This window comes from Budorcas taxicolor, chromosome 21, assembly GCF_023091745.1.
Source record: "Budorcas taxicolor isolate Tak-1 chromosome 21, Takin1.1, whole genome shotgun sequence".
NCBI lineage: Eukaryota > Metazoa > Chordata > Mammalia > Artiodactyla > Bovidae > Budorcas > Budorcas taxicolor.
Genome location: NC_068930.1, coordinates 74,249,192 through 74,270,222, shown reverse-complemented (window position 1 = coordinate 74,270,222; position 21,031 = coordinate 74,249,192). Strand labels below are relative to the sequence as shown.

General features: G+C 40.3%; 1 protein-coding gene and 1 pseudogene across 1 annotated transcript in view; one reads left to right on the top strand and one right to left on the bottom strand.

Moving 5' to 3' along the window:
* The window catches only part of LOC128066411 (signal recognition particle 54 kDa protein), a 68,621-nt gene extending 49,466 nt beyond the window's left edge, over positions 1 to 19,155 (top strand). The window contains exons 16-17 of the mRNA XM_052659455.1: positions 18,015 to 18,112; positions 18,411 to 19,155. Of these exons, the coding sequence (XP_052515415.1) occupies positions 18,015 to 18,112; positions 18,411 to 18,617 (305 nt within the window). The 3' untranslated portion in view covers positions 18,618 to 19,155. The remainder of the gene's footprint in view (positions 1 to 18,014; positions 18,113 to 18,410) is intronic.
* LOC128066412 (histone H3-like centromeric protein A) lies at positions 14,775 to 15,190 on the bottom strand (annotated as a pseudogene).
* Positions 19,156 to 21,031: the final 1,876 nt, after the last annotated feature.

The following is a 21,031-nucleotide window of genomic DNA, read 5'->3' as shown; positions in this document are numbered from 1 at the left end:
TTTGAAATGTTCCCTCTTACACACACACACACACACCCCTAAACAGATAATAAATTATTCCTCACATTTGTTATTGTAAAATAGAAGCTTGTTACTGCCCTTTGCTCTTCTTCATGTCTCACTTAACTTCTCTGCTGCTGCTACTGCTGCTAAGTCGCTTCAGTCGTGTCCGACTCTGTGCGACCCCATAGACGGCAGCCCACCAGGCTCCCCAGTCCCTGGGATTCTCCAGGCAAGAACACTGGAGTGGGTTGCCATTTCCTTCTCCAAAAGTGAAAAGTGAAAGTGAAGTCGCTCAGTCGTGTCCTAGTTACATATAAAGTATTTCATATACGTGGAAGCAAAATTCGCCTTCGAGGCTCTTATTTCAAGGTATCTTGGCTAGATCGCCATCCATAAAAGAAATGCAATACGTAGCATCAATCTTTCATTAAAAAACATGTTTTCAAAAAAAAACAAACAAAAAACATGTTTTCAGCAATCACATCTCATCACAAGTCTTTGAAGCACACTACGAAGCCGCTCATATTTCAGAAGTACTGAAACCAAGGTCTGGGAATGACTGCCCGGGATGCAGTTGGTGAGCGGCTGCGTGAAGATTCCGAAGTCAGGTTCCCGGTAGAGGTACGAGACATGACGTCACTGGCGGTGCCAGGCGGCGAGCTCCGGACTTGGGCCGGGCCGGAAACCCTGCAGCATGACGCCCCGCCCCGCCTCGCCCCGCCCCGCAGTTGTGCAGTCTAGGCCGTTTCTGGCAAAGCCCGGGGTGCCGAGCCGGATGGGCGGGACGCCAGTAGCCCCGCCCCACACAAGCCCCACCCAAGGCCTCCCTGCCCCGCCCCTCCCGCCGAGGCGGGGCGGGGCGCGGCGCTAGGCGGGCCCTGCCGGTGAGTCCCACTTCCTGACCTCTGGCTCGGTCCGCAGCTGGGCGGGGAGGCAGAGGATGGAATTGGGCTTATCGACCATAACCTTGTATCTCGCCAGCGCCAGCAGTGCTGTGGCGGCGACAGCGATGGAGCGGGAGCCAGCGAGCCGTGAGGAGGGAGAAGCCGTGAATGCCTCGGGAGCTGCGGCCGCCCGGCCGTTCGGGGAATCGGCACAGCAGGTAGGTGGGGCCGCAGACGGTTGCGACAGCCCCGAGGCTGAGTGAGGCCAGAGAGTCCCGCCTCCTGTCTGCCTAGTCCACCGCCTGCCCTTTTGGGCCGCCCGGCCTTCCTTCGAGCAGGCCGTCCGCCGGAGGTTCCGTATGGAGCTCTTCACGGTGTTCCTGCCTCTGAGCGTCGGCTGGAGGGAAGGGGCGAACGCTCCTTTAGTCGCGGCGCAGCTGGGCAACCCTTCCGCTGACAGCGCCGCAGACTCCAGGGAGGCCTCGAGTGTCGCGGAGTGAGGTTGCGGCTTCGGGTCTGCGATAGCTAGAGGGAAGGCGTGTACCCGAAAGGCTGTCCTTGGAGTAGCTGGAAGCCAGGTGGCGATGGCTGCAGTCACTTCTCAGTCTCTCCTTTCGGGAGCGCCTTACTCGGCATCTGCTCTTTGATTCGCAGATAGCAGCTAGGTAATATGCGTTTACAGGCTTTCCCCCCGCATTTAAACCTTATTACTTGTGCACAAGGTGTACGTTTATCCCCATTTCACCAACGAGGTAACTAAGGCCCAGAGCTGCGCTGTCCAATAGACCTAATGCTATCTGCATTGAAGTTGTATTTTCATTTAAAAACTGAAAAGAAACCAGTGAAATTAATTTTGATATTCTATTTAGCCCAGTTTGTAAAAAAAAAAAAAACAAAACTTGCAATTTATATGACAGTTACCACTGAGATATTTCATTGTCTCTCTGTGCTACTCTGAAATCCTTTGTGTATTTCAACACATCTCTTCTTGAACTAGCCACATTTCAAGTGAGCCTTAGCCACACGTGGTTAACTTATAATAATATAAGTTTAGAGCATTAGATAAGGTTTGGAGGTTTGTTTTGTTTTGGATTTCGTGTCTGAAATAGTAGTAGTAGGATCTTTGGCCACGTAAAGCTAATGAAGGAATGGCTTTACCTGAAACCAGCTCGTGTGCTCGCTCAGTCGTGTGTGGAGTCGTGCTGAGCTCTTTGGGACCCCATGGACTGTAGCCCGGCAGGCTCCTCTCTCCATGGAATTTTCCAGGCAAGAATACTGAGGCAGGTTGCCATTTCCCACTCCAGGGAAGAAACCAGCCCAGGAGTATACAGTTTTGATGGTAAAAACCCGAGTTGCTTCTGTGTAAAATCTTCCCGTCCTCAGTGAGAACAGAGCTTTTGAGTGGCTTCATTTTTAAGAATAATTACCTGAACATAAGACATTTCCCCCAAACTACAGATTCCTGGAGAATGGTGCCCAAATGTTTGTTCTAATATTATAAGTAGTTTGCCTTAAAAAAAAGTTGTCCAGAGGCTAGACTATATTTGGAGTTGTTTTTTCTCCTGCTTAGAAAGGAGGAAGGTAACCTGCAAGAAGGAATTCGAGGGTAACGCTAAATGGTTACAAAGCCACGTGTCATGTTCAGTTGCTCTTGTTGACAGGAGGTATACTTGAGCTGACCCTTTTAGTCCACAGCGTTTGATGTGTTTTCCATTTGATTTTTCCTTCTGTTACTGGAATTGTTTCGGTCCCGATTTCAGCTTTGAATCTCTCTAGTAGCAAAGTATACATATACCTGTACTGATTTACCAGAAGAATGTTGGAAGAGAGGCTCTTTGTTGCAACTTAGTACTGTTATGTTATTTTTGCACTCTTGGTTAAAAAATAATAAAATAAATATTGAAACGTAAAGAAGGCCCATAGAGCAAAGAGGCAAAATCATAGGGATCCCCCCCATCACCCGTTTCTCACATTCACTTTCCCCAAAAGTAACTGTTAGGTTTCTGGTATATTCTTTCTGGGATTGCCTGTGCATGTATAATCTTGTTATACACAAGTGAGTTCATATATACACACAGTTTTCTAACTTTCCCTTTGTGCTTTCTCATGCACATTCCTGTAGCAGAGATGTTTCCGGGAACCCCAGATCTATGCCCAGTTGACCACAGAAAGAGGGAAGAAGCCACTGAGGTGGAGACTTGGGTGGAAGGAGAGCCTGCCATCCTCTGTTTATCAGAACTGAGAAATCCCAAGGGTCATGTCGGGAAGGAAGTAAGAGAAAAGAGCTTGGGTCTGTGTTTAGAATTTGGCTTCAAACCAGGCCATTCAGCATCTTCTCCAACTAGACTTTTAAGCAGAATCTCAGCTTCAGTATTATTAAAGGAGTTAAAATTTCAGTACTACTTGTTCATTTGTTTTATTAGCACCCCTGCTACCAAGCACGATGTGCCAGGAGCTGTAGGCTAAAGGATATAGTAGTGAAGGATACACACTGTGCCTACTTCCATGTTGCTGATCACCTATCTAGGGAAGATGATGCAGAATAAATTCCAAGCATAATACATGTTTTTAAGAAGTTCTGGGTACTATGGGAGTATATAAAAAGACAGTTGCCATTGAAAACAGGCCAAAGAAATAAGATAAGCAGATTTAACAGTACAGTTAACCATGAAAGATAATAAAATGTTAATTGACATTGCAGTTCATAATTTCCTGGTGTTAGAAAATTGTTTTGTCAGATCATTGGCATTTGTTGAAATGGAGTTTGTGTAGTTGGCAGTGACAGTTTTCTTACCAGCAGGCTTATTGTTTATCTGTAAAAATGAAACCTTTGCAAATTCAGAGAATAGCTTTCATAATTGTTGGAAATTTTGAATCAAATTATTTTCTGATTGGTTTTACCTATCAGTATCTCCCTTAACTAACTCCCACTCCACCTCCTTGCCAAGCAGAGGTTGGAATCACATGGCATAGGTTCTTTCACAGATTTTTTTTTCTACTTGATAATTTGGTTCCTTAAGATGAGGGATTGACAAACTAGAGCCTGTGGGCGGCCAGATCCCACCAGCCACTGACTTGTATAAAGTTTTATTGGAACATAGCCCATTCATTATGTATTGTCCATGGCTGCTTTTGCAGAGTTCAGTAATTGTGACGGAGATTACATGGCCCTCAGAGCCTAAAATATTTACCATCTTTCCTTTGTGGGAAAAGTTTACTCATTCCTGTTTAAGCTGTTATACCTAAAGCTTGGGTTTTACTGTATCAAAAATGAATGTTAAAATTTTCAAAGAAAACTTGAGTGAAAATCTCTTTAATAAAGATCTTTACATGGAATGTGATGATTAGAATAAATAAAATGCCTTTTGAAATTGCATATTATGTATAGAGTACTCAAAGTTCTGTTTGTACTTAACTAACTTTGGGATTAGAATGAAAAAATGTGAATCATGTTTCAGCCTTCCTCTTTGTAGTTTTTTTTTTTAATCTTTTTGAAAAAAATATAGCCAAGAGTCAGTTAATGGAGTTAGATAAGTTTATACCAGTTATTATGACCCAGCCAGAATGTTTTTATTCATTAAAGCTGTCTAAAGAAAACAAAATAGTTAAACCAGTGAGAGACACCCTTTCTCCTTTGCCTGTGTCTTAGAAAAGAAAACTTAAACCAATGAGACATTGCTAGAGGGAGAATGAAAACCTTCTTCAGCTCTGATGGGAGTCGGGTGGGGATGGAATAAGGCATCATGATGGGCTACAAAAGGTCTCAACTCTGTTCATTGATTGGGACTGGTGCTTTAGCATCAGATTCATCCAATTCATATGATGACTGGAGATCTAACCCAGCTCCTCTGACTTTTCCTTGCCTATAAAATCTTGGTCCAAAAGAAGACATTGGTGTCAGGACAAGCATAAACCAAATTTCATGTGAAGGTGGAAAAAATGAGATTGGGTAGGAACGGCTCACCATGCTTAGGGATTGGTGATAGAAGAAAGATGGTGTGGGTGGGCCATTTGTTGTCCATCTTATTTATGGAAACTATAAAGGGGTGGTTTTCCTTTATTAAGGACTAGGATATATTTGAAACCTCAGGACAGCTATGGAGAATTGTGGTTTTGTTTTTTCAGGTTATTTTATAGATAGGCCATGTTGTCAAGATTTTTATCTCAGTTTGTTCTACATCAGTTATAGTTGCTGTCAGTGATGTTCACGTGTGTCGTGGAACAATGCATGGATTCTTTGGGTTGGATATGCTGCTGCTGCTAAGTTGCTTCAGTCATGTCCGACTCTGTGCGACCCCAGAGACAGACGGCAGCCCACCAGGCTCCCCCGTCCTTGGGATTCTCCAGGCAAGAACACTGAAGTGGGTTGCCATTTCCTTCTCCAATGCATGAAAGTGAAAAGTGAAAGTGAAGTCCTCAGTCGTGTCCGACTCCTAGCGACCCCATGGACTGCAGGCTACCAGGCTCCTCCGATATACCTGGATTCAAATCCTGGCCTATGACTAAACTTACCTTTGGAAAGTGAAGGAAAGAGAAAAACCATATCTGTTTTCTAAGAAGGACTTTAGAGGGTTAATAGGAAATAATTCATAAGAATAAAGTTACTTATACTTGCATAACTGGGCAATTCTGGGCAAGTCCACCCATTATTTTATCAGTGCAACTCCATGTCTTTGCAGGTGCAATTCAAAAAACTTTCCTAGGTTTGAACAACAATCATGGGTTTAAAGTATGTGTTGGCATATCTCCAACCGTAAGAATTCTTATCATCGTGCTCAGTCACATATGACTCTTTGCAACCCTGTGGACTGTGGCCTGTCCTGAAGTGGGTTGCCATTTCCTCCTCCAGGGAATCTTCCTGATCCAGGGATCAAACTCGTGTCTCCTGCATCTCCTGCATTAGCAGATGGAATCCACCTGCCAATGCAGGAAATGTGAGTTTGATCCCTGGGTTGGGAACCTCCCTTGGAGAAGGGAGGCAACCTCCCTTGGAGAAGGAAATGGCAACCAACTCTAGTATTCTTGCCTGGGAAATCCCATGGACAGAAAAGCCTGGCAAGCTGCAGTCCCTGGGGTCACAAAGAATCCTTATGGAGGATGAAATTTTTGAACTCTGGACTCAGTCCTGGACAGTCCCACCAACATGAAGTCTAAGCATGGTAGTCATTTTAGGTTTAGGTTTAAATTTAAACCAGTAATACAGAAACATATTCTCATCATGAAAATAAAACAACAAAACACACAAAGCATGAAAAGCCCACTTGACCACTCCTTCACCTGTACCTCCTTCTCCATCTTTATACCTAACCCAAAGGGTAACCAGTGTTGTCAGATTTTTCTTTACAATTACTTGTGCTGTGCTCTTTTGAAATCTCCTTATTAAGAAGATACAAGAGAGGCTTTCTTAGGAATTTAAACTTGGGACAAGATGACAGGGAAAAGCTCTTCATCCTCTCCCACAAAATGTGTTTGCTCTAAGTTTTGGAACATCGGCTGTATGTATGAGGTAAAATTAGTGTTTTTTTAGGAATGAAGTTTGGATATAATTAGAATTCCTTAGACTATTATAGTTTTAAAGTTTGTAAAAATATTTTTACTATCAGGAAAACTGTTGTCCTGTATATATTAGTGCCTGAGAAGTCTGGAAGTTCTCATATAGAACACTGATGGCCTGCTTTCCAGATTTGGTTTACAAATGAGTTTTATTTGACCTGCACGGTGCTTTAAAGTTTTTCAATTTTAATGTCTTTAGTTGGGGCATGCTTTTGTTTAAAGCTCTACTCTTCATCTATAGTAGTATTTTACTCATTTTTGGTACCTGCTTGAACCTAAAAGGCATTTGAATTTGGGACTTCTGTTTTGCGAAAAGGAGAGGTTCAGAATTCAGCTGAACTGGTTTTGGTTTGCTCACACATAGCTTAACTCAAATCTAAAGACTTACCAGGGTTACCTAATACAAATTGTTTTTCTATAATACATATCTAATATATGTATATGTATCTGTATGATTTTCCTTTGATATTATACATTAATTCCTTCATAATTCTTTAAAATTATTGATGTCCAGCATATCTTCACATATTATACAGCATTGGAATTGCTGTGACCTGAAGTGTACTGCTTGATTTCTAAGCTTTTGACTTAAAAAGTTTAATTGGTTAAGTTTTATTTTTTAACCTTGGATGTGAGTGTGCAGAGGTTTGCTTTATTATTCAGTTCGTTAAACCCTTCATTTTTGCTGTTGATATTCTTTTGTGTGTGTGACCTGTCTTATTTTTTAAAAAACTGTTTATAGACTGGCTTATATTTCTTTATTCCCTAAATAAAGCAACCCCAAATAATTTTTTTTTTGGTTATATGGAAGAAAATTAATCTCACTTGAAACTCTCCTTTTCCTGATTTATTATTGACATTAGATGAGTAATGAAAGAGGCTTTGAAAATGTAGAACTGGGAGTCATAGGAAAAAAGAAGAAAGTCCCAAGGAGAGTCATCCACTTTGTTAGCGGTGAAACAATGGAAGAGTACAGCACAGATGAAGATGAAGTCGACAGCCTGCAGAAGAAAGATGTTCTGCCTCCTGTTGATCCGGTAGGTTTGAGACTGATGATCCTTTTGTCAGTGGGTTTTGTTCTAGCTGATTTGTTTCCCTTAAACACTGAATGGAAGGAACCATTTGCTGCTGCTGCTGCTGCTGCTGCTAAGTCGTTTCAGTCGTGTCCGACTCTATGCGACCCCATGGACGGCAGCCCACCAGGCTCCCCCGTCCCTGGGATTCTCCAGGCAAGAACACTGGAGTGGGTTGCCATTTCCTTCTCCAATGCAGGAAAGTGAAAAGTGAAAGTGAAGTCGCTCAGTCCTTTGAGACCCCATGGACTGCAGCCTACCAGGCTCCTCCATCCATGGGATAGGTTTAAATAAACTGTATTCTGGTTATAACATTGTGTTATGATTTTGGTAGAAACCAGTATTTTTACACAGTATGGATGGACCTCTTTCCTATCTTGAGTAGCGTGAATCGTCTGTTTTTGAGTCAGAAGTTTTTTGCCAGCATGGATAGGTTTCTTTCAGATTTACTTCACTAAGCAGAGTGCTTGAATTCCTGTCCCTTTGTATTAAATGTTATATACCACTGATGGTGTCACTTCTTTTTTATATCGCCTCAAGTTTTGATTAGAAGATAGGAGTGTATAGTTCTTAACTCTGTGTTCCTCACCAGCTGAACTTAAGAATTTCTAAACTAGAAAAGATGTGACTATAAAATTACGATTAGTTGTACATTTCTTAAAAGGGAATGTTGCCCTTCTAAGTAGTCATTTTGAGAGTTCAGTTGCCGAAATATTTACTGACTTTCTAAAAGGTACTGTTTTAGGTGCTGGTGATGCAGCAATGGGCAGTATAAATTTCTGCTCTTACACCAGTAGACAGAAGGGTAATAAGCAATATATAATTATCAGACTGTGGAGAGTTCTATGAAGAAAATAAAGCGGAGTAGCAGAACAGAGAAGTATTCATTTAGATTTGGTTTAAAAAATGTTATTACTAGTTTTTCTTCAGATTTGGTTCTAATGAATAAATTTTAGTTATTAAATCAGATGCAGATTCTCTATTGTAGCAAATATTCAAAGGACTGTAAAACAGTATACTTTGAAGGCAATTCCAAATGCATGCAGAATATTGTAGAGGTGTTTCCTGCAGTGGTAGAGCTGTTAGGTGGAGTGTTCTCTAGATGTCTGTTAGGTCTGGTTGCTTTATTGTGTTCTTCGTCTTCCGTTGCCTCTTTGATCTGCTGCCTAGTTGCCCTATTCATTATTGAAAATGGAGTGTTGGCATCTCCAACTGTTATTGTTGAATTGTCTATTTCTCCCCTCATTTCTGTCAGTTTCTTTTTCCGTCTATTAAAATTTTCATTTCAGTTATTGTACTTTTTCAACACCAGAATTTTCATCTGGTTCTGTTTTATAATTTCTCTTCATTGATACTCTGTATTTGATGTGACGTTGCTATCATACCTTCCTTTATTCCTTTGTGTGTGTGTGTGTGTGTGTGTGTGTGTGTGTGTGAGTCGCTCAGTCGTATCCGACACTTTGTGACCCCATGGACTGTATTTCACCAGGCTCCTCTGTCCATGGTCTTCTCCAGGCAAGAATACTGGAGCAGGTTGCAATTCCTTTCTCCAGGGGATCTTCCTGACCCAGGAAGCTGCGTCTCCCTTACTGCAGGCAGATTCTTTACCATCTGAGCCACTAGGGAAGCCCTATGCTTTCCTTGATTCTTTGAACATACTTATAAAGGCTACTTTGAGTTCTTCCTGTTAAATCCAATGTCTGGTCACTCTCACAAGTAGTTTTGTTGTCTGCTTTTTTCATTTTCTTCCCAGTGTATGGGTCATGCTTTCCCGTCTCTTTCCATGTCTCATACTTTTTTGTTTGAAACTAGACATTTTAGATAATATATTGTAACAACTCTGGGTGGGCCCCTCTCCCTCTTCCCAAATCTCCACTACCCAGGATCTTGATTTTGTTGTAATATTTGCTTGTTTATTTGTCTAGTCAGTTGATGGATTCTTTTAACGAATTCTGTTTCCTCCTCACTTGCTGTTCTCTGCTTCAAACTAGCTGATCAACTACAGTTGATCCTGTATCTTGATAGGATCAAAGAATTTCTTCCCAAGTACCTTTTACCAAAATCTTCACTGATTATGAGAGTACCCTTAAGCTTGGACTTTTCCACTTCTGTTGCAGATGAAGTCAGTTCACATGGGCAGAAATTAGGAGCAATCTGTCTGATGGCCCTCTTTTCCTCCTGGGGAAAATCTCTTAGGTAGAGCTCCAGAAGTGGGGGGTAGGGATAGTAGTGCATTTCTCTGTGACGCCCCTACTTTAGGAGCTGAATGCTCAGTTGAGGCTGGGAGCGGAAGCCTTAGGTCATGGCTCATCTCTTCTGGCATGGAACCACTGGCTAATGAACTGGGGTCAGTACCCCAGTATTCTCGCTTGCACCATGCTTAAGGTAGAGCCTCCGTTATGTAAGTGGAAGCTGATGGAAGAAGGGAGCCCTCCCCTGTCAACCGCACTCACCTGGAAGTTAGTCTCAGGAATAGATGGCTTCTGGGCAGGTTGAGAAATGCTGATTAATGTCCCATTCTTCCTGGAAAGAAAAGCCTCTAGTTGGAATCTGAGGGTAGAAGGAGTCCTGTGTTCTTAGTTGTACCAGTCTGAAGTGGAGTTTCCATTTCACTTTGCTGGGAAGGCCTGTGATCTTGGTTCACGTATTGCATACTCTCATTTTCTTATCACATTTTCCTTTATTTTCTTGATTAGTTGTTTACTCATTTGTCATATACCCTTCGGACCATTTCCAGAGGCTTTAAATGTTCATTTTAAATAATTTTCACCAGTTTCACTGGGTGGTGGGTCCTCAGGGTTCCTCTCACTGTTTTGCTGGAAGTCCCTATCCATTCTTAAAATTGTAAGTTACCCTGTATGTAACATGTCGTTGGAATTTATTTGAATTCTTATGCCTAAACTAAGACAAGAAACCTGGGTGATAAGAAACCTGTCCGTATTTCCTTCACCGGAAGGCAGCATGCTTAGTCCGAGCTGGTTTTCAGGTCTGGCCAGTCGTGGAGTAGTCACCTTGCTGTGGCCAAGACTGGACTCCCCCTGCGCTTCATGTTGTTCCCATCCCTCGACTACTGTAAATAATGCTGCAGTGAACCTGAGAGTGGAAATACCTCTTTGAGATGCTAATTTCAGTTCTTTTGGGTACTACCCAGAAGTGGGATTGCTAGATCATATGGTATTTCTATTTTTAATTTTCTGAGGAACCCTGCATACTGTTTTCCATGATGGCTACACCATTTTGCATTCGCATCAACAGCAACCAAGGGTTCCAGTTTCTCTGCATCCTCACCAACATTTGTTATCTTTTTTAGCAAAGTACCAATTATCCTCTCAGGTGTTAATCACTGAAGACAGATCTAGCTTCACTTAATGTGAAGAGCAGACTGTCCATTTTCTGTTTGTTTCTAATGCATCATAAATCTGAGAACAAAGAAATTTGGGAAAGGTATTGGCCTATGTTTAGATAGAAGATTTGTAGAACTGACCCAGTTAAAGATAAGCCCAGATATTTTAAATAAAGATTTAAGAATAATACTCCTGGCATATGGTACCTGATAGAAAGTAAGAAATGGAGATCTAGGTCTTTTTACAATTTTCCTTAGGTTTTTTACCTTAGATGTGTCTTAAGAATAGACATATTTCCAGTAATTCCTTTAACCTGTGGTATTTTTGTTGAGGGTTCCTCAAATATGCATATATATGTGTATTTAACTATACACATTAAAAACTTTGATTATGCACATAATTGCTACCTATACAAATGGATTGATGCCTTTCATAATATAGTCAGAACTAAAAATTATCTGGGCTCAGTTTTGCATATCAGATTTTAAAAAAGGAAAAGGATGTGGGACTTCCCTGGTGGTCCAGTGGTTAGGACTCCACGCTTCCACTGCAAGGGGTATGGGTTCAGTCCCTGGTTGGGGACCTAAGATCCTGCATGATGCAAGGCATGGCCAAAATAATAAAAAATAGATAAAAAGGAAAAGGACAATATACTGTAATGAGGGTACAAAGGAATGGACAGTCTCATATATTACTGGTGAATATTTATTGGTAAATTTTCTGTTGTGAAGTTTTACATTGTGAAGGGTGAGCTTTCCAAATGATTATATTTTGGGCCTAGTTTTTCTGCCTGTAGAAATCAAAGCATTTAAGAAATATGCTTAATATTTTCAATCTAGTAAATGGGAAAACCAGCAGGATAGAACAAGTGTAATAATGTTGCAAAACACATGTATGCTTAGGTTTAAAAAGTTTTTCTAATTTTAATTAATTTTCGGCCTTGCTGAGTCTTTGTTGCTGCATGTGGGCTGTCTCTAGTTGCTAGGAGTGGGGGCTGCCCTCGAATTGCAGCGCTCAGGCTTCCCATTGCGCAGAGCGCAGGCTCTAGGCACGCAGGCTTCAGAAGTTGTGACACACAGGTTTAGTTGCTCTGCAGCATGTGGGATCTTCCAGGTCCAGGGATTGAACCTGCTGTGTCCCTGCATTGGCAGGCAGATTCTTAACCACTGGATCACCAGGAAAGTCCCAAGATAGCAAGGCTTAATAGTTCGTTATTAAGGAAGCCATGGATAGTTATTCAGGAAGAAATAGGTACTTAAATTTTAGAAGAAAAGAATGAATCTGCTAGAGTTTGCACCCATAAATGCGAAGTCTTAAAGACTCTAGATCTTGTATCAGTTCTCCTTATCCAGTGTCTTAGCTCTGGAACAGGTTTGACCCATTGGTAGTTATAGTCTGGACGTTAGCAATTATTTTCTATAGACACAACCTTAAGAGAGTTGGTCCAGTGAGAAAATACGTACTTTCCTTCAAAAGCTTGTTGAATCTTTTTCTAAGTAATTTCTTGGCCCTATCACTTACTATGTGTTATAGAAATTGGTTCCATTCCCTTTTTTTCTGCACTGTCCCACTTGCTGTAAGACATATGTAGACACTAGTGCTAGAGCATATTAAACAGAGCCCCTGAACTAACCCTTATCCCACATGAGAAATGCCTTCTGCTCTGAATATAGAAGATATAGCAGATTTGATCAGGGAGCCAGAAATATACAGTACTTTCTTGAATGTATTTGTTTGCTTGGACATCCATTCTTGTGTAAAGAGAGACTAAGGAGCTACCTTACTTGTGTGTCCTTTCAAAAATACTATCACCTACTTTTCATTTTGTTTCCTCCTCTGCTTTATTTATTTATTTTTTAAAGTATTCATAGATAAGCTTTATTCCAATGTTTACATAAAAATGAGTTGATGTTGAACAGGAAAAGGTTTTTACAAAGGGTTAAAATTTATCAAACAACAGAACTTGGTCCTTCCCTTTAGTTTGAATTCAGTTGGCTGACGCATCGTTATTAGTATCCGCCCTCACTAATCATTATCACACACAGTATGGTACCTCATATTTCCCTGGAAGTCTCTTAAACTGCTTTCAGTTAAAAGAGAAGGGCAAGGATTTTATCGGCTCATACCCTACTCCACTGGAGGCAAAGATACATCCCTCAATTCTCTTGTTTAAATTGTGGTTGTTGGCAAAGTGTCCAAATGAAGAATTTAATGCTAACACACAAAGAACACAGTATAATCTATGTATAACAGTAACTTTGCTTCAAGTTTTTTTCATTAAGAATTATTTTTATTATTTCTCCACAAGGAAGTTATAAAAATACCTATAAAAACATTGAAAAGGCTCTTTAAAATCCTGGAATGAAAAATTCTGAAGTATAAATTATGATACATCTTCTATGACTTGCAAATAAAAAATAAAATAAATTCTACAAGTTGGAATTTCTGAATGATTTTGGCAGGAATTTACCAGAAGGACCCAGAACATCAAACCTTAAAAATTTTCTATTTTCATTCCAAATGAGTTTTTGAAAAGCTGTATAATCTTTTGACAGGTACAGTCCACATACAAACTTGCTTCTGCCGTTAATGATGAAGTCAATCTGAAGGACAGAGATTTGTATGCTGGATGCGCCAGGCTCTTCCGTGCAACTGACTGGTCTTTTATTTTTTTCCATCATGTTTTAAATAAAAGTAAATATATATATATGGTAAAAAATTTAAATGGTATAAGAAGATTTAAAATAATTAGTAAATATCCTTTTCCCCCTTAACCTAGAAAATCTGATCTCTTCCAAATCATCAGTCACATGAATAATCTGCAAAGTGAAGTCAACCTTAGAGTATCTTCATCTGAAAATTATTCTCAGGATTTCTGGAATGTGTTGATTCTCTCATATATTACCTCTGTTACAGAGGAAAGCCATGCAGTCATCTTCTAAAAAAAACTAACTACGAAAGCAACTCGCACGCTCTGCTTCGAGAGAGCAAGTCCAGGCAACACCTTGTACTCCGTGGATCTGGAGCTGGCTACAGGCAGAAGCTCTGGTACCAACCCTGAAATTTAGGAATCATATTAACTAACAAGGCATTTTCAAAAATAAGGACTTTCTTTCAATCACAACGAGGTCATCACATATACACTATTGTGTGTGAATGATAACTAGCAACAGAGAAGCTGCTGTATAACATACAGAGTCCAGCCTGGCGCTCTGTGATGACCTAGAGGAGAGGGAGGCTCAAGAGGGAGGGGAGATATATATATATATATATATATATAATTATGGCTGATTCATGTTGTTATACCACAGAAACCAATACAACATTGTAAAGCCATTATTTTCCAATTAAAAAATCAAACCCAAAGAATCCCACAAGTTCATCTGGTCCTTGAAAAACAGAGAGGATGAACTGTCATTATTTAATTGAAAAATAAGCATGTGTTAGTTGCTCAGTCATGTCTGAGTCTTTGTGACCCCACGAACTGTAGACCTCCAGGCTTCTCTGTCTATGGAGTTCTCCAAGCAAGAATACTGGAGTGGATTGCCATTACTTTCTCCAGAGGATCTTCCTGATCCAGGGATTAAACCCGGGTCTCCTGCACGGCTGGCAGAGTCTTTGCCATTTGAGCTACAGGGAAGTCAAAATTAAAACTGAAAAATAACTGTACAAAAGGACATGAGCCACAGAATCCCAAACATTCAAGTTAAAACTAGGTCAAAGCTTTCCTAGAGAACAAAGGGGAGGCAAGGCAACAAAGGGGAGGCGAGGCAGCAAAGGAGTCAGGATGGAGAAGGAAGCTTCTTTCAGAGAAATTCCCACCCTGGTGGTGGGAAGTTGAACGCTCTCCGCGCAAGGTCTGCTCATTCTCTGGTGAGCAGGAAACGCTTACAGAGACTCGGACGGGTGGCCAGAGCTCAGCCAAGCCCTTCCTGAATGCCTCGGATCCTCCGGGCCAGCTGCACATCCTTGGGGAAGAGAGTGACGCGGCCGGCATGTAAGGAGAGGGGATAGGCATCCTCGAAGAGATGAACTAGAAACGCTTCTGCCGCCTCTTGTAGGGCCAACAGGGCCTGGGCTTGCCAATTGAAGTCCACACCACGAGTGAATTGAACACATATTTCCCTTGCCAGGCGGCAGAAGGGGGTCTGTCTTAACAGCAGGTGTGTGGTCTTCTGAAGAGTTCGGAGCTCCTTCAGGATTCCACGTCCCCGGCGAGCAAGTGGACGGGAGGACGTGCCTAAGGACCCGGCCGGTGGCGGGCGGCGGGAGCCGGGCTCACGGGGCGCCTCCTTGGTGTTTCGGGCTTGCGTCTCGGGCGGTGCGGGCCCATGGCGGGCGAGCAGGGCTGCAGCCCCGCGGCTCCTTCTAGATCTTCTGGGTCCGGGGACAGAGGCTGGGAGGGCCGGGGCGTCCCGGCCGCGTGCCCCGGCTCTCCTCCTCTGCTTTAGCCTGTCTGCCAAGTCTTACAGATATCCTTTTTAAATAATATTTGAAATATATGATGTTATTTTAAAAAATAATTTACATGAGAACTTGATTAGACAGATAGTGTCCACTCAAAATGACTTGAAAGCCCTCAGGTGAAATTTTTTCCTTAACCAGGAAGAAAGGAAATAACACTGAAATTGGCAGCCTTGTCAGCTTCAGATATCAGGAAAGGATGATACTTCCATTTCACCAACAGAAAAGAAGCACTTTCTAGTGTCTATGGTTTTCAGTCTTACAGATATTCTTGTATTTGGTTTTCTAATGCCCTTGTAATCATCAGCATATCTTATCTAAGAAGATTATGGATTAAGGCTTATCTTTTTCTTCTCTCTGAGAAACCAATATGGAAACAATTACTAATGTATTTGATAGAGAGTACATCATGAGAAACGCTGGGCTGGAAGAAACACAAGCTGGAATCAAGATTGCCGGGAGAAATATCAATAACCTCAGATATGCAGATGACACCACCCTTATGGCAGGAAGTGAAGAGGAACTAAAAAGCCTCTTGATGAAAGTGAAAGATGAGAGTGAAAAAGTTGGCTTAAAGCTCAACATTCAGAAAATGAAGATCATGGCATCTGGTCTCATCACTTCATGGGAAATAGATGGGGAAACAGTGGAAACAGTGTCAGACTTTATTTTTGGGGGCTCCAAAATCACTGCAGGTGGTGACTGCAGCCGTGAAATTAAAAGACACTTACTCCTTGGAAGAAAAGTTATGACCAACCTAGATAGCATATTCAAAAGCAGAGACATTACTTTGCCGACTAAGGTCGGTCTAGTCAAGGCTATGGTTTTTCCTGTGGTCATGTATGGATGTGAGAGTTGGACTGTGAAGAAGGCTGAGTGCCGAAGAATTGATGCTTTTGAACTGTGGTGTTGGAGAAGACTCTTGAGAGTCCCTTGGACTGCAAGGAGATCCAACCAGTCCATTCTGAAGGAGATCAGCCCTGGGATTTCTTTGGAAGGAATGATGCTAAAGCTGAAACTCCAGTACTTTGTCCACCTCATGCGAAGAGTTGACTCATTGGAAAAGACTCTGATGCTGGGAGGGTTTGGGGACAGGAGGAGAAGGGGACAACTGAGGATGCGATGGCTGGATGGCATCACTAACTCGATGGACGTGAGTCTGAGTGAACTCTGGGAGTTGGTGATGGACAGGGAGGCCTGGCGTGCTGCGATTCATGGGGTCGCAGAGAGTCGGACACGACTGAGCGACTGAACTGACTGATGCTCTATACTATGTTTTCTTTTCATAAACAAAAATATTGGTGTATTGAAGCATGCTCCTGTGACCAGTTTCCTCCACAGAGGCAAACTGTCATCCATGTGTCAAGCTTTATAGAAGTATTCTATGGAATTACAGCACCAAGGTTAACTATGAGGTGTGTAGTGTGGATGGCAGTTTGCCAATGTTTCTAGCCTGCCAGTTATATGTTAAACTTTTCTTGGGTTGCATGGTCTAGTCCCTTTTTAATCTGTAAATAAAAAAACTCATCTTGCCACTTACTGGTTACTTATTTTCTTGCGATTAAAAGTTCATTTGATAGGCCCTCATTTATCCTTAATTTCTCTGAACCTCAGTTCACCACTAAACCAGAAGTGTGTTGTATGTATGATTCCTTAGATCCCTTTCAGTTGACTGTATACACACTCTGATGTGTTTCTGAACAATGAAGACAGGAAAAAAAAAAAGCAGCAAGACAGGAGAAAGGAAGGCTCTGGATTATCAGTTTGTAAATATCAAGGTTGTGACCTACCAACTCCATTTCAGTGACTGCCACTTTTTTGGGTTATCCCATGGACTTAATGTAATGGTAGTTGTACAGGTGAATGTTAAATGCTTTTGTTACATTCTGTCTACAAAGCTTTTAATTTTTTTATTGGATTGTAGCCTATTTGTTATACTCTATAGAATATTCTATGTATCCACCAAGTATTTGACTGCTTCATCCTGGCCTAAATATATAGAATAAATTTAAGTATGAAGGTTGCTAACCTAACCTCTTGTTGCAGACAAAACTTACCTGGGGCCCCTACTTATGGTTTCACATGCTTCGTGCTGCCACATCCACCCTTTCAGGTATTGCTTTTTTGTTTGACTGTTGTATAACCAGTATCATATATTCCCAGAACAGGAACTTGGCCAAGTAGGGTGTTTCAGAAATGAAGGAAAAACAATGGGGAGTTTAGTCACGCCCTTCTCAGCAGCTAGCTAGCTACCATTGGAGATACTAATCTGACTTATACTTCACCTTAACACATTCTTTAGCTTCTGGATGTGCTTTGGAAAAAAAAAAAGGACTGAAAAACAGCTATACTCGTTTAGATAGTTTTCATGTTTGTGAACATGAACAGAAAAGGTCTGTTAGCAGTTATTTTGCTGTTTTGCCATTTCGTTCCCTGACATTGTTCTCATTCTATTTGACTGCTTATTCCCAGCAATGTTATTGGGAGCCCAGAAGGAGCCACTAGTGTTTCTTGGGGAAATCAAGGAAGATACACAGATAAGATGTACTGATGTTGATAATCTCTCCAAGGGCAGGGACTGTAAATTTTGTATTCCTACAGCGCTTTGCACATAGAAAGGGCTCAAGAAATGTACATGGAATTATGTAAACCATTTGACTTTTGTATTTTTTTTATAACTTTTATATTTTTAGTTTGTGACTTTCTTGGAGAGAAGATTGCATCTGTTTTGGGCATCAGCACCCCAAAATACCAGTATGCAATTGATGAGTATTACCGGATGAAGAAGGAGGTGTGTCTCCTTTTTACATTTTCTTGATTGAGTTTCATTTGTTGTGGACTGAATAGGTTGCCTAATGAAGACGTGTATCCTCTAGCTGTCCCAGAGGTAGCCTCCTTACACTAGGCATTTCATTCTAGTCATTCTTTATCAGATTAGCATACATTTTAGAATTTTGTAATACTTAGATTTTCCTAGGATTGATGTGCACAATTAAGCTAGATTTCATTGTGCTGGGTACTGAAAGTGGGAGAAAAATACTGTCCATTTGGACATTTATGTTTCAACTGTTCTTGCTACTTCTTTTTAGGAAGAAGAAGAAGAAGAAGAAAATAGGATGTCAGAAGCAGCAGAAAGACAATACCAACAAAATAAGCTGCAGGCTGATTCCATTGTTCAGTCCGATCAACCAGAAACACTGGCATCCAGTTCATTTGTGAATCTCAATTTTGAAATGGAGGGAGATTGTGAAGTAATTACAGAAAGCAAACAAAATCCAGTCTCTGTCCCTCTGTAGAATGAAATGACTATCAGACTTCTAAGGTAGTTTTTATACCAGGAATTTTCACATTCTCTATTCAATGGGTCTTGGGCCTTAATACAATTATTTATATTTTAAATTATTATCAGGAAAGGGAAGAATGTTTCTTTATTCTTAAGCTCTATCTAGCAAAAGCCAGATATGAAATTTGGATCTTTGTATTGTGCTTTTACTGTGTCAAATTAGTGCTTTGGTTTTAAAATGATCTTTAAAAAAGGTAAGGACATTCTAGAGCCTTAACCACCAACTAGGAAGGGTTAAATTATCAAGCTTGTCTTTGTGTAAGGAAAAAAATGGGTAAGTTGCTGATGAAGGCTAACTGGAGCTGATATTTGTGGCCTCAGATTAAAATGAGGATTTTTGCCCTAGATTTTCTCATGTTATGTCTTATATTTATATATCTAACCATTCATTTCATACTAAGGATGGTTTACTGAGCGTAATAAAAGGAGCACGATAAAAGCATTTTGAATTTTCTTTCCTTGAGACTTTATTTCATGGGAAGGTGATTGTGTTTGTAACACCAAATATTAAGATGGGTTTCCATTTTTAATGAAGGTTACTTAATCTTACTTTCTCTTTCAGTAATTCAGATTTAAATAACTAAGTTTGAACATGTTAAGAACACTAGTTATGGGATAAATTTATTAATGTATTTGTATTCGAATAGTAGTACCTAGTGATTATCCACATAACATTCTGGTTATGTCAGTCATTCAATCCTGAATGCCTCCTCTGGGTCAAGTAGTTGCAAATGAAGACTTAACCCTCCTGCGGTTCACTGTTAAATATTGTACAAGGTACAGTGGTGGCATAATGAAATTAACTGTCATTAACCACTTCGAAGTAGCAACAGTGGATGGTTTGCTTGACCTGGTTGACCATCCCTGTACCCACTGTGCCATTAGCAGACCTCACAAAAGTATAATATGAAACTAATTTTGAAAATATTCCTGTATGTGTTCAGAATCTTATGAGGTATCTGTATTACTCTGATTTATAACTTACTGTAAGGAGAAATGTATATTTTAGATATGGGGCTGCTACAAGCCTATTCGCAAACTTCAAGAGCCTTTAGAGATTAATCATTGTTAATAGTCTTCTAAATAGCATTAAGTTCAGTCTTAAATATATCTGCCTAAAGTATAGCTTCAAACAAATAACATAGGTGCATTGGGCTTATTATGGAAGTCTGTCTGTTAGCAGTGAGTATCTGGCCACTAAGTTCTTCAATTGAAATTTGAAGGATTTAGGCAAGATAATTCTTTATTTCGAATCCTCAGTTACATGGATTCATAGTATGGTGGTTCATGGCATGTGATGGTGATCTTTTTAGTCATGGGTATAAACTATATAATTTAGTGCTTAAAGGGTTAATCTTCAGATTATGTAATGTCATCATAAATTATAGTTTACCAGTAAAGAATGCTAATCTGATGTGTTCCCCTTGTTTTTATCTTCATTCAAGAAGATATTCAAACTCATATTTATTTGGGTATCCTGTAAAAGCAAGCATATCTAAAGGTGACCTGAATCTCCTCTCTCTAGAGGTACCAGATGTAAAAGAGTTGAGTCAGAAACTTTTGATTGTAGTAGAAGGAAGATAATGATTTATGAAGGCGTTACATTTCTTGAATTTTATTTTTACTTGTCCAACAGTGGCCAGTTTGTATGTTTATATAGATATTCACTGTGCCTTAAACTTTTATACTTTTTATTTATGCAGAGTATAAAATTTCCCATGAATGCATTAAATGGTTTTGTCTTATTTTTAAGCCTCTTTCACGTTTTCTTCCTTTCTAACCCTTTGAATAATTACTGTTCTTCTGAATCATAGTTCATGCTATTCTACCCTCTTCTATTCTTTCATCTCTTAAAAACTAAACAGTATAATTGAGAATCTTTACACTTAATTAAATTCTCTAACAAAAATTCTTAACAAAATGGAGTTAAATTTTGTGAAATGTAACCCTGGTGCTGGTTAATCAAGCTAGACAGATTTTTTTTATACCAATGATTTTAATTAAAGTAAAATACTAGAATACTTTTTATTGAAATACTCTATTAAAATAAACATGTCCAAATACTTCCAGAAATGAAATGACCCTTCTCTGATGAATGAGGAATTCTATAATCTTTGATATATATAATACTTTAGAAGAAGATTCAAAGTTAAATGATATAATTTAAACTTTTCAAGTATTTAATTCTTAATGACTAATGTCAGATATATTCCAGGAAAACTTCCTTTATTTCTAAAGATTATGTATGTTTAAAATGGACTCCTACCTTCACCAGATCACACTTGCCATATCTGAGCTAAGTGTAACCAGAATTTCCTGTTCCTAATTTGGTCCCATTTCTTCCAGACCACTGCAACCAAAATTCCA